Source organism: Gigantopelta aegis, chromosome 10 (genome assembly GCF_016097555.1).
Source record: "Gigantopelta aegis isolate Gae_Host chromosome 10, Gae_host_genome, whole genome shotgun sequence".
In the NCBI taxonomy this organism is placed as follows: domain Eukaryota; kingdom Metazoa; phylum Mollusca; class Gastropoda; order Neomphalida; family Peltospiridae; genus Gigantopelta; species Gigantopelta aegis.
The window spans coordinates 6075543-6092105 of NC_054708.1; the positions used below are offsets into that span (position 1 = coordinate 6075543).

The following is a 16563-nucleotide window of genomic DNA, read 5'->3' on the forward strand; positions in this document are numbered from 1 at the left end:
AAACCATCGCCTAACCGTCTCAATTTCCTCCACGGGTGCAGTCTGTGTATTTCCCTGCACCCACCTGACATTCTCGTCTTCTGCCGCCAATAAAACTTGTCTGACCCACGGCACTAATGACCGCCGGTAGTAGGGGTGTATAGTAGGTAGTTACAAGTGCCTTTTAAAGGGACATTCCTGAGTTTGCTTTAATTTTTAAGATGTTATCGACTAAAAGAGACTTTTTAACGATTGTAATTACATAGCAAATATATTTTTCTGCATAAAATATTAGTGGCTGTATATTAAACGTGTTTCTGATCATTCTAATATTTGTACTAGGTTACATTTCATTTTAGTTCCTAAAATATATTTTTTCGTACGTACGAAATTATTTGAAGACAAAATTCAGTTTGGGCTTCTTACAAATATTAAGACGACCAGAAACACATTGAATATACAGACACTAATATTCTTAACAAGAAAATAGATTTAATATGTAAGTTTAATCGTAGAAATATTGTATTAGTCTGGAACATCTTACAATTCAGCAAACTCAGGAATGTCCCTTTAATAATCCCTGAACACTCCCCGAAGTGGCCAGACAAGGACTGGGATGTGGAGGTGGACAGCGAACGAAGTTGAAAGATAGGAGGAGTTGCCAGATCGGGAAGTAATGAAACGGAATTCAAAGGAGAGAAAGGAAAGGGGCAGTGGGATAATATACACACACACACACATATATATATATGTGTGTGTGTGGTTGTGTGTGTGTGTGTGTGTGTCTGGTTGTGTGTGTGTGGTTGTGTGTGTGTGTGTGGTTGTGTGTGTGTGTGTGTGTATTATCCCACATTTTCAGTCCAATCAAAGTATGATATTTTTCAGCAGATCACATTCTTTAAGAATTTGATAAGTTTGCAAATTAGATGTAAATTAATCGAGGTCACGGCACTACGTTTATTGACATTTAAGCAAACGTACTTGGGTGACACTCCATAATTGACGTATGAATTCAGTCATCAAATAAAAACATTTCAATAGCAATTTTACACTGCAAGCTCTCTCTCTCTCTCTCTCTCTCTCTCTCTCTCTCTCTCTCTCTCTCTCTCTCTCTCTCTCTCTCTCTCTCTCTCTCTCTCTCTCTCTATATATATATATATATATACATACATACATACATACATACATACGCACACATATATATATATATATATATATATATATATATATATATATATATATATATATATACATATATATATATATATATATATATATATATATATATATATATATATTCGGTTTGGGTTGGGGTGGGGGCTCCCACACTAGTATATGAGTCGTGTAATGTGGAGGGTAAGGGGGTGTAGGTCGTCCCAGCTCAGATGGAAAAAAAACCCCACCAAGCAAACAAACACACGATCGAAACTGATTGCTCTGTGATGTTTAAGTTAACCGGAAACTGATTGCTTTGTGACGCTTAAATTAACTGCAAACTTGAATTTATTTTTAACCTGGTTTTAACGTTTAGAAGGATTTATAGCTTACATGGGATACATTTATATCGCGTTTTATGAACCCAAGATATTGATACTGACCAAGGCCATCGGACGAGGTCAGTATCAATGTCTTAGAGAGCATAAAGTTTGGAAGTAAAACTCTATTAACGTGCCCACTGAAGGTTCAGGTACAAATCCATAAAACCTGAAGTGGTCAATAACTATTTTATTACATGATAATATATCGGTATTGTTATTGGCTTAAATAGTCATTTTGTCCTCAGTCGGTTCCACCATGCGATCAAATGTGATATTGCCAATGGAAACAAAGATGAGAAAAAATTCTAGCCAATAAAGGAGTAGGTAACGCAAGGAAACCTCAACTGGAAGCGACTAAGAATACTAATAGGGCCCATAGTTATATTTTCAATATGTAGGCCTAATCATTATTTTTATCCAAACAATTGTTTTTTAATTGACTAGTTTATATGTTTTTTTCAGATTTGGTCACATCACTTTATCAACTGTATTTATATTTGTAAAATAAATGTCCTAAACATGTTAGGGTTTTTTTTATGAATGTAGAGTACATATTAAGTGCAAGTTTAGAAGAGAAAACAACACCCCAAGAATATACAAACAAAACACCACATGCTTCGTCTTATATCTACTTTGTATTAAAACAATTCCACAATATTTTATACGAATCAAATTAAAATTAGCTCCACTGTTGCATGTGGATCTAACAGCAGCCCGTTGGAGCTCATGTCCAGCTGACCTTTTATTCGACCAATAAAAACCTTACTTGCAAAATCATGCCAGTGATTTGAAAAGAATTTGAAAACATTCGGAATTATGCCGATGGTATACGAATTACGAAGTATGCCGGAAACTAATTTCAATGTAAAATTTTATATAAAATTCGTTTCAAGACCAACAAAAAACGTGATGGTATTGCCATAAAATCTGTTTATACCAGTATACAATCCAGAGTTTATTACTGCACTTTTCCCCCTGTTTTTTTAATGTTGAAATAGACCAACAAGTTCGCCTATTGCATAAATAGTGTCTCCCGATATTTTTAGAATCTGTATGCTCCCGAATAACGCTATAAAAGGCGATGTGTAATTGGTCGATATTTAAATTGTTATTTATAGATGAAATGTCACCTGGACATGGAGTCCACGCAATGCTGTTAGATCTACCGGTATATACCAGTAGAGCTAATTTTAATCAGACTGATTTTATACTAGGCTAGATACTGGATACGGCCGTGCTATTTCTAGTGTCATTCACCGGTTTATGCATTCTAATAAATATCTGTACATTTTAAGTATTTCAATCCCAATAATAGTTCTGTAATTAAAACAAAAGATTTGACTTGAGCCTAGACATCGTGTACCTGGTAACATATCTACATTAAATATGCATACTAGACTCTTTTAATAAGTTTTCCTCAAATTGGTGTTTTTAGGGTTTATATAATGAATGTTGAAATATTTAACAAATACATGTATATCATTGATGTTCACACCAGGCGACTTGCCAGATTAAGCCTTGAAATTCCGTTATAAAACGCCAAAAGTTACCTCCCATATTGAATCTGATACATGTGGTTGACATGTATAAATATCACGAATTTCTTGAATGTAATGCCATTGGACAATTTTATTATATCACTGTTTACCTTGAAATTAAAATCTGTCATATTTTCAAGTCTGTACACATTGCATGATTAACATAGAAGAACAACCCAGTTGTATCATCCGTTTAACATATTCTGGTCATTTGCATACAAATGTAAATACAAATGTATAAGCTCAGTATAAACAACTGTACCAGCACTTTCGTGAGCATCGCTTAGACTGTCTGACATAAAGATAAGATTGTTTCTATAAACGTACTGGAAAGAGATACTATAGCTAGTATGGGGTTGATACGGTAAGACACCGTACTCGTGGAAAGTACATACTATGTCAAGAATGGGTGAGCATTTATCTGTCACCTTCTGATTTCTGTCTATACAATTATTGATGAAATCAGAACAAATAGATACAGTATATTATACGCCTTAAGTCTTCTTCCTCCACTCATTTGGCAGCCACCAGTAACTGGTTTAGACCGGTTTCGTGCAGAGCTGACTAGTCGAGGAACTAGATTCCCCCACAGTGACGTCATGCGTGGGTACATGTGATCTTTGACCGACATGTTGGTGTTCAGAGCGAAGTACGATTCAGAAGTGTCGTTGAACTCTGGCCAGCCATTTGGAATCTTGTTTGAAAGACTGGCACTGGGGTTTCTGTAACAAAGAACAATATAAATTTGCTTCAATATTATGGTTATGTTTAGGTACGTTTAACATGTGCAACGGCAGACTCGTGTGCAGGTTATGCGGTGAAGGTTGGGGGTGTCTAGACTGTGGTATGTGAAGTTTTTAGGAGCTTTGAGTCATGCTCCTCTGGATAATATGTGGTAAACAAAACTGAGAAAGAAACTTCGTGTTGAGCAGGGGAATCGACCCCCAAGATAATCCGTACACGCACCTGAACAATTAATAATTCGGGAATATAATAATAATGTTGTTTGTATTATGTTTTTAGTTGTTTGTTGTTGTTTGTTGTTGTTTTTGTTTGTTTTTTGTGTGTTTTTTGTGTGTGTGTTTTTTTTTTTTGGGGGGGGGGGGGGGGGGGGTGTTTGGGGTTTTTTGTTTGTTTTTTTGTTGGGTGTTATTATTTGTGGTTTGTTATTGTTTTTGTTCGGTTTTAGTTTTGTTTGGTTTTGGTGTGGGGTAACAATGGCCTAATAATTTGTAGCCTTTACTTCAACAACATCGTGTTAATACACGATTGTATCTAAAACACGTCCATCTATGTTTGTCCAATCGTGCTGGGGATTTTTTTATTTATTGGATATGACCTAGGATCAGCCAGTCGTATATTTTGAAATTGTTAACACAGGTACATGTGTAAATAAATATGTGTTATCAAAAATAGAGAATGATGTTATTACCAACGAGTGTGTAAGAAAATGACTTAATACTGAAAAGACCGTTATATATACATTTAATTCGCTTTTAGATTTGTTATGGCTGTATAAAATACATAGATCTAATTAATGTAGGACTGAATGCCAATAATTTGGCAGTGATTACGTGTAGCATGGTTAACAGCCTGATACTGTGGATGAGGATTATTATATAGTTTTAGTTTTATTGCAGTCACCATTTGCTATTGCTACATGTGTGTTCCCTTCTTTAATTCCGTCAGTATAGTATATAACAAAGACTATGTCTACGTACCTTGTTTTGGCAAAATCCGTCAAAAACGTTATGAGAACATTCGATATTTCCATTTCCGATGGAGATATTGTAGTGGTAACAGCTCCAGTAAAAGCCTTCATCTGAAACTTGGTAAAGCCGAATGTGTAGATCAGGTCAAAACCGTGTATCATGCCTGAAAACAGAACGTATGGTAAAGCCCAATGTGTACACCAGGTCAAACCGTGTAACATGCCTGGAAACAGAACGTATGGTAAAGCTGGATGTGTAGACCAGATCAAACCGTGTATTATGCCTGGAAACAGAACGTATGGTAAAGCTGGATGTGTAGGCCAGGTCAAAACCGTGTATCATGCCTGAAAACAGAACGTAATGTAAAGCCAGATGTGTAGACCAGGTCAAACCGTGTATCATGCCTGGAAACAGAACGTATGGTAAAGCCGGATGTGTAGACCAGGTCAAAACCGTGTATCATGCCTGGAAACAGAACGTATGGTAAATCCGGATGTGTAGACCAGGTCAAAACCGTGTATCATGCCTGGAAATAGAACGTATGGTAAAGCCGGATGTGTAGACCAGGTCAAAACCGTGTATCATGCTTGGAAATGGAACGTATGGTAAATCCGGATGTGTAGACCAGGTCAAAACCGCGTATCATGCCTGGAAACAGAATGTATGGTAAAGCCGGATGTGTAGACCAGGTCAAAACCGTGTATCATGCCTGGAAACAGAACGTACGGTAAAGCCGGATGTGTACACCAGGTCAAAAGCGTGTATCATGCCTGAAAACAGAAATTATAAATTTTACCCAATTTTGAATGTAGATATTTTATAGACTAGATAACATTGCGGCTAAAATCCGATTTCACTTTCCACTGTAACCTGAAGGTTTCCATTAAAATATCTTAGGGAAGGAAAGGGATGTTTGTTTCACAACACGTCAGTACATTTTAAACAAGAACTGTTTGGTGTAGAGCGTGAGGAGACCCACTGTCGCCACGTTTATAAACTGTTCCTACGGAATACCAAAGACAGGAACGTACAAACCAAGACCCTTGATGAACCAGTCGTGGAGCAGTAATTCGGATGATTAAATAACGGGTTCACTGAGGCCGATCGATTGTACAACTCGTCGAACGTTATTAGTAGAGTCCTAGTCCCTGCTACGTCACTCTCTGTCGTTAGTAGAGTCCTAATCCGTGTTACGTCACTCTCTGTCGTTAGTAGAGTCCTAGTCACTGCTACGTCACTCTCTGTCGTTAGTAGAGTCCTAGTCCCTGCTACGTCACTATCTGTCGTTAGTAGAGTCCTAGTCACTGCTACGTCACTCTCTGTCGTTAGTAGAGTCCTAGTCACTGCTACGTCACTCTCTATCGTTAGTAGAGTCCTAATCACTGCTACGTCACTCTTTGTCGTTAGTAGAGTCATAGTCACTGCTACATCACTCTCAGTCGTTAGTAGATATTGGCAAATCCAAATTTATCCCCTGTCCAATCGACCTCACCAAAATTCCATCCACAATAAGCTGCGAGAAGCTTAACATACGAGTATTGAGAATGACTGTTCACGGCGAAAGGTGACCTGGATACAGAATAATGTTGGATTATGTCAAATCTACTGACTGAGAGCGCCATGACGGCGCTGACAGTAAGATCATGTTTTTCTTGGACTGGTCACACTGCCACCAACTGTTTGGCCAATTCATTGGGAACAAAATGTAAAGTAATTATAGAAATATAACAATACTTTGTTTGGAGACACCATTTTGATAGTGTTAATGGTTTTGTTGATCATATTAGTAAAATCATATTTGACACCACCTTGTTTTGAGCTTAATGATATTACATTGTAACAATAAACAGTACACGTTTCAGTTTCAGACTTACCTTTGAAAAATCCGAGCCAGATTTTGATCATGATCGAACAGACAGACATACGTCTTTCCTGACCCTGGGACGTCTGAGTGTGTCCTAGCCAGATCTGACGCAGACGTCACAAAGACGTCATTGATGAACCTAACGGCGGAATCCTTTTTAATCAGTTCTGTTGTGAAATTCAGAGGGTAAATATATTCAAACGTTAACTTTGGATGCCATATACATCCTTTACATATGGTGTTATAAGTTCCGACTGACACGTCTTCTACATGCTAAAAGCGTGTTTGTCTCAAGTATTGCATTTCTTGTCATTCTCCATGGCATGTTGTTAGGTTGTTTTTTTTTAATATAAGAAATTGTTTGTTTTGGAGGGTTTTGTTTTGGTAGTTACATCTCTAGTGTTAGCTGGTTTCCTAAGTTGATGTATTTCGAACAGTAATTTTGTTCAGTTTTAATATCAATTTATTCCAAATATTTCATTACGTTTCATTGGTACAGTACCCCCGAGCAGGCAAGATCATTTCCAATAAATGGGTTCAAACTCCAAAAATGCCCCATGAATCCAGTAATTTGCTTTTAGATAAAACTCTTTATTAAAATCTGCATGGTACCGAGTCCTTATATTTGGTCTCAAGAGTCCTATCTGGTTGTATCTATGGGCACTATTTGACAATTAGTGTACACTTTGAAAATACCATTTACAATGTTTTATAGACAGAAGCCATGTGTATGTCCACTCATTTCCTTTCTGTCCTTGGTTTATTAGACCATCTTCAGTAGCACTCGCTGTTATTGACTGTATAAACCTTCAGCGTTATGAAGTTTGTTTTGTTTAACGACACCACTAGAGCACATTGATTTATTAATCATCGGATGTAAACATTTGGTAATTTTAACATATAGTCTTAATGAGGAAACCCGCCACATTTTCCCCGTTAGTATCAAGGGATCTTGTATATGCACTATCCCACAGACAGGATAACACATACCACGTCCTTTTATATACCAGTCGTGATGCACTGGGTGGAACGAGAAATAGCCTAATGTGGGATCGAACCCTGACCGACCGCGCATCAAGCGGGTGCTTTAACACTGGGCTACGTTCCGCCCTTCAGCGTTATGTTATCCAGGGATTCCTGGCGACATTCAACAAGATTTATGGTAGACATTTGGAGGCTGTATCTACAAAATACGATCCATCACTGACCAAAATAACGTCTGATGCTATTGAACATTTTGAACTTGTGCATACATTTTCATGACTTTGATGAAACTCTTACACATGTTTTTATCGTTTTAGATCAAGTGGCGGACTTGACAGCTGAGATGGAAGTACCCATAGCGGGTGTCACTGGTGGCCAGGATATACTCACCTTTCGCGGACACCTGATATCATCAGTTTTCATAAGTGCATGTTATCACAGCAATATTTATTCCAATGACCTCTGTCCTGTGCTAGCTTTGATTTAGAAACTAGTCTGGAAGTGGCAACCCTCTTTGCACGGTGCAGCAAAGATGTTTGTCCAGTGAAGGATCTCCTAGGAAGTAGCTGTCCTCCTATAGACTAGGTACTAGATAGAGTGACAGAATCAACACTATTTTGTCAATTGCCCATTCGACTCTGCATTGTGCAGAGATACGTGCTTGATAATGGAAAATAGTGTTGTCGTTCATATTCTTCTAACGTTGTCAATTGTACGATGGTTTTACAGTTCATTATAAACTGTAACAATTATTATATGTTTTGGGTTGTTGTGTGTGTTCGTTTGTTTGGGTTTTTTTAGTGGGTTTTTTTTTTAATGAATAACAATTATTTCTCGTTCCTAATTAAAACCTTTATTTTTGAAACATGAGACTGGCGAAGTGACTTTAAAGGTACAATCATGCTCTTAACACAGACAATATTTACTAGGTAAAATGACCAGTGGTTCGCTCTATATACCACTGGGTGGGCATACGTTTATACGTTTACCTGAGGCAGGATATGCTCACCTTTCACGAATTCACATTAATATTATTAAAGTATACTACATACGGTGTTAACATTTTCTACAGTTATTTATTTTTAAAATGAATCATTAAATATTTTACAAATATATCGTTGATGTTCATATCAGGTGACTTCGCAGAGTAAGCCTTGAAATTCCGTTATAAAACAACAAAAGTCACCTCCCATGTTGAAACTGTCACATGGTTGTTACACATAAATTTATATGACGATTTCTTTTCATAAGACCACCGGTCTCGGCAGTGTTATGGTTAAGGCATGATAAGGAATTCAAAGCTGTTTGGAAACATACAATGTATGAATGTCTTGGTAAATATTTGAATATGAATTTATCTTATAATACATTTAATATTGTTTATAATAAAACTGCTTTGGATGCTAGAGTCTTGTTATAATGGGATACTGTCTGAAATAGTGAACCTTTTTTTTAAAGTTAGAGTTTGATCAATTATGGTCTCAACCACCTTTCCACAATCCCATTATTACTTATAAAAACACGTTGTTTTTTAACTCATTTATTGAAATTGATATTAGAACTATTGCTGATGAAATGATACCTGGGTTTTTTCCTGTATCACCCATTATTGAACATATTTACGAAAAGTGTTCTGATATTTTTGTCAACGATATTTTTTCTGCGTATTATGTAATCTTGAACTCTATTCCAGATGAATGGAAACATCTTATTGTAAACAATGATGCAAATTAGTCTCAAGTTTTTAATTTATTTTAAAATAATAATGGGGATACTATTAATGTAAATAAATTCAGTGTGAAATTAATACATTCCATATTAATTTCACAGAAATTTAAAATGCCTTCTTGTTTAGCAAAATGGCATGATATGGGTTTTAATATATTTTGGAAATCTGTTTGGAAAATATATATATATTATAGTGATGAAACGTCTGAATGTATTGATTTGGATTTTAAAATTACACCTAACGTTATTTTTACATATCGTAAATTACATGTATTTAAATATGGCAAACTTTTATCAAGTGTATTCAAAAGAAGATGAAGATATGTGTCATTTATTTTTGTATTGTGATAAACTTTATGATCTATTTTTTTCTTTTTCATGAAATATTGTTTTTGTCTTTATAACAGCTTAAAAACTATTACTCTTTGGTTGTTGTGTTAAAATACAGTGCTGTTCGGTGGAATTCGTAAATGTGTTGTTGTCTATATATATATATACAGAGAGAGTATCTTTAACAAGAGACGTATAATAGCTGAGGCAAAGGGTTCAAACATCAATATCGTATTGTTCTTCAAACATTATAACGTCAGTACTTTACAGTTCTCTTTAATCATTATCGCTATCATAATACATTTTCTATTTTTATAAATAAATATGTTAAAAATAATGTTTACCTGGATATCAAACATTATTTAATGGTCTTTAAATATCTCCGTGAAGACGGATTTTTTGTTTCTTTTCTGTTTCGTACATGTATCTATAATCAATATCCCTCAATTTTAAAATTTATTATGGAAGTTAGTGTGAGTGGGTCTTTGGCGCGCGCGTGCGTGCGTGTGTGCGTGCGTGCATGTGTGTGTGTGCGTGCGTGTGTGTATATGTGTGTGTGCATGTGTGTGCGTCGTGTGTGTGGTTTCTTGTGGGTGCCTTTGTTTGTATATATGTTTTTTGTATTATTATTATAAGGCTGGAAGGTGCTGGCGTCGCATCCCGGTAGCGGCTCCCACCCAGAGCACTTGTTAACAACTCATTGGGGAGGTGCAAGACCTACACCGACTTCTCTCTCACTAACCACTAACCCACTGTCCTGGACAAACAGCTCAGATAGCAAACGCGTGTGCTAAGGACAGCGTGGGATATAAGCACGAACATAAGTTAAAATGAATAAATAAGACCACTGGATAATTTTATTATATCTGAATTTATCTTGAAAGTAAATACCCTTTACAGCTTTTCGACTTTGTATATGTACACTATTAACTTCGAAGAACATATATATAATCCGTTTATAATTTTAATATATACTGAATATAATTCGTCAGCTGTAACAGCACTTTCGTCAATGTGGCTTCTATTTTTGACCAAAAACCCCCCATAACATTGTTATTTTTATAAACTTATTGGAAAGTGATGCTAACAGTAATGATACGGTATGGTACTGCTCATGGAATGGAAGAACATCTTTCAGCTAAATGTTCTGTCGTCTTCTGATTTCTGTCTATATACTAGTAATTATTGATGAAATCAGAACAAATAGGCACAGTCTGGAATACGACGTAAGACTTCTTCCTCCACTTGTTTGGCAGCCACCAGTATCTGGTTTAGACCGGTTTCGTGCAGAGCTGACTAGTCGAGGGACTAGATTCCTCCAGAGTGACGTCATGCGTGGGTACATATGATCTTTGACCGACATGTTGGTGTTCAGAGCGAAGTACGATTCAGAAGTGTCGTTGAACTCTGGCCAGCCATTTGGAATTTTGTCTGAAAGACTGGCACTGGGGTTTCTGTAACAAAGTACAGCATGTTTCGGTTAAATACTTGTAAACTGTGTAACAGTTAATAGTTTCTAAGGAATATAGTAACACTGCTGTATGTATTTTTATTTTTATTTTTTGTTTGTTTGTTGTTTATTTGTTATTGTTTTTCTTGGTTTGCTTTTTGTTTGCTTTTGTTTTTGTTTTCTTTCTTCTTCTTTTTTTTTCTTCTTTTTTTGTTGTTGAGGGGGAGGGGGTGGATCATTTGTGAGGAAGGACAGTCATCTAATGTGTAGATTCTTTGACCACATTTTGATAATATATGACTGTATCTAAAACACTTTCATCTTTGTCCGTTTATATTACAATGATTTGATGCTGAAAAGGACTTATATAAAAGCTAGGCTAGGTCTAGACTACATACCCTGTTTTGGCAAAATCCGTTAAAAACGTGATGAGAACATTCGATATTCCCCTTTCCGATGGTGAGATGGTGGTATCAGCAGATCCAGTGAAAGCTTTCACCTGCAGCTTGGTAAAGCCGAATGTGTAGACCAGGTCAAAACCGTGTATCATGCCTGAAAACAGAACGCATGGTAAAGCCGGATGTGTAGACCAGGTCAAAACCGTGTATCATGCCTGAAAACAGAACGTATGGTCAAGCCGAATGTGTAGACCAGGTCAAAACCGTGTATCATGCCTGGAAACAGAACGTATGGTAAAGCTGGATGTGTAGACCAGGTCAAAACGGTGTATCATGCCTGAAAACAGAACGTATGGTAAAGCCGGATGTGTAGACCAGGTCAAAACCGTGTATCATGCCTGGAAACAGAACGTATGGTAAAGCCGAATGTGTAGACCAGGTCAAAACCGTGTATCATGCCTGGAAATAGAACGTATGGTAAAGCCGGATGTGTAGACCAGGTCAAAGCCGTGTATCATGCCAGAAAACAGAACGTATGGTAAAGCCGGATGTGTAGTCCAGGTCAAAACCGTGTATCATGCCTGAAAACAGAACGTATGGTAAAGCCGGATGTGTAGACCAGGTCAAAACCGTGTATCATGTCTGAAAACAGAATGTATGGTAAAGCCGAATGTGTAGACCAGGTCAAAACCGTGTATCATGCCTGAAAACAGAACGTATAAATTTCACGCAATTTCGAATGACAAACAAACCACATTGGGATCGCCGTTTTATAAAGTACGGATTAGATCGCATTCCAACTAAAAGCGGAGTTTATTGTCCATTCTAACGTTGACCTTTCCATTGACAGGTCTATGGAAAGAAACACAACATTTGTTAAACGACATCTGAGCACATTGTAAAATGCAGATAGTTGGTGTCTAAGCTTTATGGTGTGTCTAACGGAATACTAGAAATTATCTTTTTATATTATCACTTCCATAGACAGCGCAGTACAAACCCAGGTCTTTGGTGTACCAGACGTGGCAACATGGTTCACATAACATAATTATTCAAGATAAAATCATGCCATTAACGTAGAAAGGAATTCTGAAAGAATGATGTTACAAATGATGTAATGCAGTTTAACAAACTGTTGTTTTTCTTGGGATGTTGGGGGGGGGGGGGGGGGGGGGGTAATGAGATGGAATTAATAATCATTTTAGAAAAAGATTTAACAATTGTATAACGCTGTTATTTAAAGTCATCGGCTTTAGTTCTCGAGGTACCTGCACCTTCTTCTATTATGGAAATACATGAGTAACGAGAAAGGCACTGGATTTGCCAATATATAATATTTTTGTACGAGAATGAACTAGGTATCTTTACGTGCAATAACCAAGCTAATTTTTGGTCGACTATATGCAATTTACCGCTAAAAAGGATGTGGATGTCAAAAATAAATGATCACGTGCTTTAATTTCTAGTTTTTGTCGAAATAAGGTTCACACACACAACCTGAGGACACACCCCCAGCTATCTTGGCGTGTCTGACCAAGACGGTGAGTTAGTAATTAGTTCTTGGTGCTTTTGTGATTACTATTTAAAGGGTGTGGCGGACAAAAATGAGGGACAGTGCCTTTAATGGTTGATAGAGCAACAAACTAATATTATTTTACAGTACACATTTCAGTTTCACACATACCTTTAAAAGAAATCCGAGCTAGCTTTTGATCGTGATTGAACAGACAGAGGTACGTCTTCCCTGACCCTTGGACCTCCGAATGGGACCTAGCCAGATCCGATGCAGACCTTACAAACATGTCATTTATAAACTTAACCGCGTAATCCTTGTTAATAACGTTTGTTGTGAAGTCCAGCGGGAAAATATATTCAAAAGTTAATGTGTTCAATAGTTCCTTACTTTGGACACCATATCGATTCTTTACATATGGTGTTATAAGTCCAGACTGAAACGTCTTCAGCATTGTAAAATCTTGTGTTTCTGAAGTATTGAATTTCTTGTCATTCTCCATGGCGATATAGTAGAAAGCTCCACCTTCCACGTTGTTTACTGACATCATGAGGTCTACGTCTGGGAAACTGGTTGTCTGTAAGTAATCTCGGTCAACAAGTAGGTCATAAAGATCTCGTGGAATGAAGTCTCCGTCAATTGTTGGTGTATACAGGAAATCAAGAACTCCAACCTTAACATTATCACGGAGAGGCCAAGAAGCCTTATATAGAACTTTTGCGTCTATATCCTGTAAACACTTTTTAATATTATTGTGAAGGTTCCTCTTGGAAACAGTCATATGATTCGTTGGGAAGCAGTCGACCAGTTTGGCAAGTTCGTAGGTTACAGGAATTGGATTCTTTTTAATACAGTAATATAAACTCTGTGCGACTGCTCTCTTAAACAGACCTTTGGGTTTTGCAGACATTAGATGCATATTAACACTGCACGCCCCGGCAGACTCCCCAAATATTGTAACTTTCTCTGGATCCCCTCCAAAATATAAAATGTTATCCTTGATCCAGCGAAGGACTGTCAGTTGATCCCAAAGACCATAGTTTCCCGGAATGACGTCATCCGAAGTGCTGAGAAAGCCAAATGGTCCGAGGCGATATTGTATGACCACCATGATTACGTCGCCTTGGATTGCTAGACTGGAACTGTCGAACTGCTGCGCCTTTCCCGTAACGAACCCACCGCCGTGAATCCAGACCATGACGGGTTTTGGGTTTTTAGAAGAGTGATTTGTGGGAGCGTAAATATCTAGGAATACAGTCTTCCTGTCCATCCACACGTCCATCTTCAAAAACCACTGTCTATTGAAAACAGAAGAAGAAATAATGATATTACTAAAACAAGATATATGTCCACATTGCATATAAACAAACTCATCAAACCAAATTGAGAGAGAGAGAGAGAGAGAGAGAGAGAGAGAGAGAGAGAGAGAGAGAGAGAGAGAGAGAGAGAGAGAGAGAGAGAGAGAGAGATTGAGAGAGAGAGAGATGGAGATGGAGGGGAGTTAGAGAGATATACATATATATTGAGAGACAGAGAGCGGACACAGAGAGAGTTTTTAGAGGAGAGTATTAGAGAGAGAGAGAGAGAGAGAGAGAGAGGAGAGATGAATGGGATTGATAGAAGACTTTATAGTGAGAACGAGACAGACTGATATATATATTTATAGAGGAAGGGAGAGAGAGAGGAGGAGAGATAGTGGAGGGGATTGAGAGAGGGAGATACATTATAGTGGAAGAAAGACAGTGCGACACAGAAGATAGCAGTAGGGAATAGACAGACAGAGGATAGAAGAGATAGAGAGAGAGAGGAGAGAGAGAGAGAGAGAGGAGAGATATTGGGAGAGAGAGATGGAGTGAGAAAGACAGAGAGAGATAGACATATATAGCGATATATTATAGAGAGACAGAGAGAGAGAGAGAGAGAGAGAAAGAGAGAGAGAGAGAGAGAGATGAATGGGAGTGAGATGAGAGACATATATAGTGAGACAAGAGACAGACAGATAATATATATATTATATAATAGAGAGAGGAGAGAAGAGAGAGAGAGAGAGAGAGAGAGAGAGAGAGAGAGAGAGAGAGAGGACATGGAGGGGAGGGTGAGAGGAGAGAGATACATATATAGTGAGAAAGACAGAGCGACACAGAGAGATAGATAGATAGACAGGGGACAGAGAGATAGAACACAGAGAGAGAGAGAGAGAGAGAGAGAGAACGAGAGAGAGGAGAGAGAGAGAGATGGAGGGAGGTGGGAGGAGAGAGGAGATTGAGAGAGATAGACTATAATATATAATAATATATATATAGAGAGAGAGAGAGAGAGATATAGAGAGATAGAGAGAGAGAGAGAGAGGAGATAGTGAGAGAGAGAGAGAGAGAGCGAGAGTGGAGAGATGGATGGGAGTGATTTAGATAAAACATATATAGTGAGAGAGAGACAGACAGATAGAGAGAGAGAGAGAGAGAGAGAGAGAGAGAGAGAGAGAGAGAGAGAGAGAGAGAGAGATGGAGGGGAGTGAGAGAGATATACATATATAGTCACAGAAAGACAGAGAGCGACACAGAGAGATAGATAGATATACAGAGTGAGAGAGAGAGAGAGAGAGAGAGAGAGAGAGAGAGAGAGAGAGAGAGGGGGGGGGGGGGGAGTGAGGGATAAGTAGAGACGTACAGAGAGATGGAGAATGGAGACGAAAGATTAGTTCCCAGCAGAATGTATATGTGCACGTGATTCTATGGTCTATAACCATGCGGGTGTCCAGGAATTTATGCAGATGGGGTCTAGTCTGTGATGGTCTAAGATTCTAGGGGTGGGGGGGGGGGGGTGAAGGGGGGGCTAAACATGCTCTCCCAGAAAAGAAAAAAATATATATATTAAAAAAGAAAATCAGCTATGAGCAGGGGGTTTTGACCGACGACCCCACTCACGACCCCACCTATCCCCACCCACACCTCTGCACAGGTGCCTGGTCTCACATACGTCGGTACTCTGCCCCTCATCTACATGCCGGACTAAATCGATTCATAAACTTTTCAGCGTCAGACAAGATACACGTTTCTTTGTACACCATTATAAACACGTTGACTGCGTCGTTAAATAAAACATTTCCTTCCTTCCTTCCGTTATAAACACCCTACTACTGACTGCACCAAAGGACAGAACATGCATCTGTTGCTAACTACGACTCACCTGAATACAGCCTTCTCTCGAGTACGTAGCGCTGTACAGCCCAGCGAGTTTCGGCTCCTGCACCGGTTTAGAGAATCTCTCCGCCCTTGCGAACCGCACCCCCAAGAAAGCGTGGTAAACATCCCCGTTTACATTCACAGCTTCCCTGCCCATGTACGTTCCTGATTCAGTTGAAACAGTGACGTCTGCTAAACAGACGGTGAATATAGCGGCTAAAATGAATGGCTGAAGGAAGAGTTCCATAGTTAGAGAATGGAATAGGCCCACCACTCGGGTCTTTGTCAGGTATGTTTGCACTGATATTCTAACACCATAGGGACGCGTGTCTTGTTAGGTTAACCTA

General features: G+C 38.2%; 1 protein-coding gene and 1 long non-coding RNA gene across 2 annotated transcripts; one reads left to right on the forward strand and one right to left on the reverse strand.

Annotated features, from left to right (window-relative positions):
• Positions 1-3166: 3166 nt before the first annotated feature.
• LOC121383471 lies at positions 3167-9981 on the forward strand. Its single transcript, XR_005959299.1, has 3 exons — positions 3167-3827; positions 6630-6817; positions 7933-9981. It is a non-coding gene; the product is annotated as an uncharacterized LOC121383471 (long non-coding RNA).
• A 544-nt stretch (positions 9982-10525) lies between these two features.
• LOC121383470 (cholinesterase 2-like) lies at positions 10526-16359 on the reverse strand. The gene is made up of 4 exons (XM_041513539.1): positions 16221-16359; positions 13206-14332; positions 11522-11675; positions 10526-11127 (listed from the first exon to the last, which is right to left on the reverse strand). Exons 1-4 carry the CDS (start codon positions 16340-16342, stop codon positions 10842-10844), a joined length of 1689 nt encoding a protein of 562 aa, XP_041369473.1. The 5' UTR covers positions 16343-16359; the 3' UTR covers positions 10526-10841.
• Positions 16360-16563: the final 204 nt, after the last annotated feature.

Coding starts and splice junctions, on each gene's coding strand:
- LOC121383470 (XM_041513539.1), bottom strand. CDS start 16,342: ATGTTTACCACGCTTTCTTGGGGGTGCGGTTCGCAAGGGCGGAGAGAT. Junction 14,333..16,220: donor CGAGAGAAGGCTGTATTCAG/GTGAGTCGTAGT, acceptor TGTTTTCAATAG/ACAGTGGTTTTTGAAGATGG. Junction 11,676..13,205: donor AGCTCGGATTTCTTTTAAAG/GTATGTGTGAAA, acceptor TTCTGTTTTCAG/GCATGATACACGGTTTTGAC.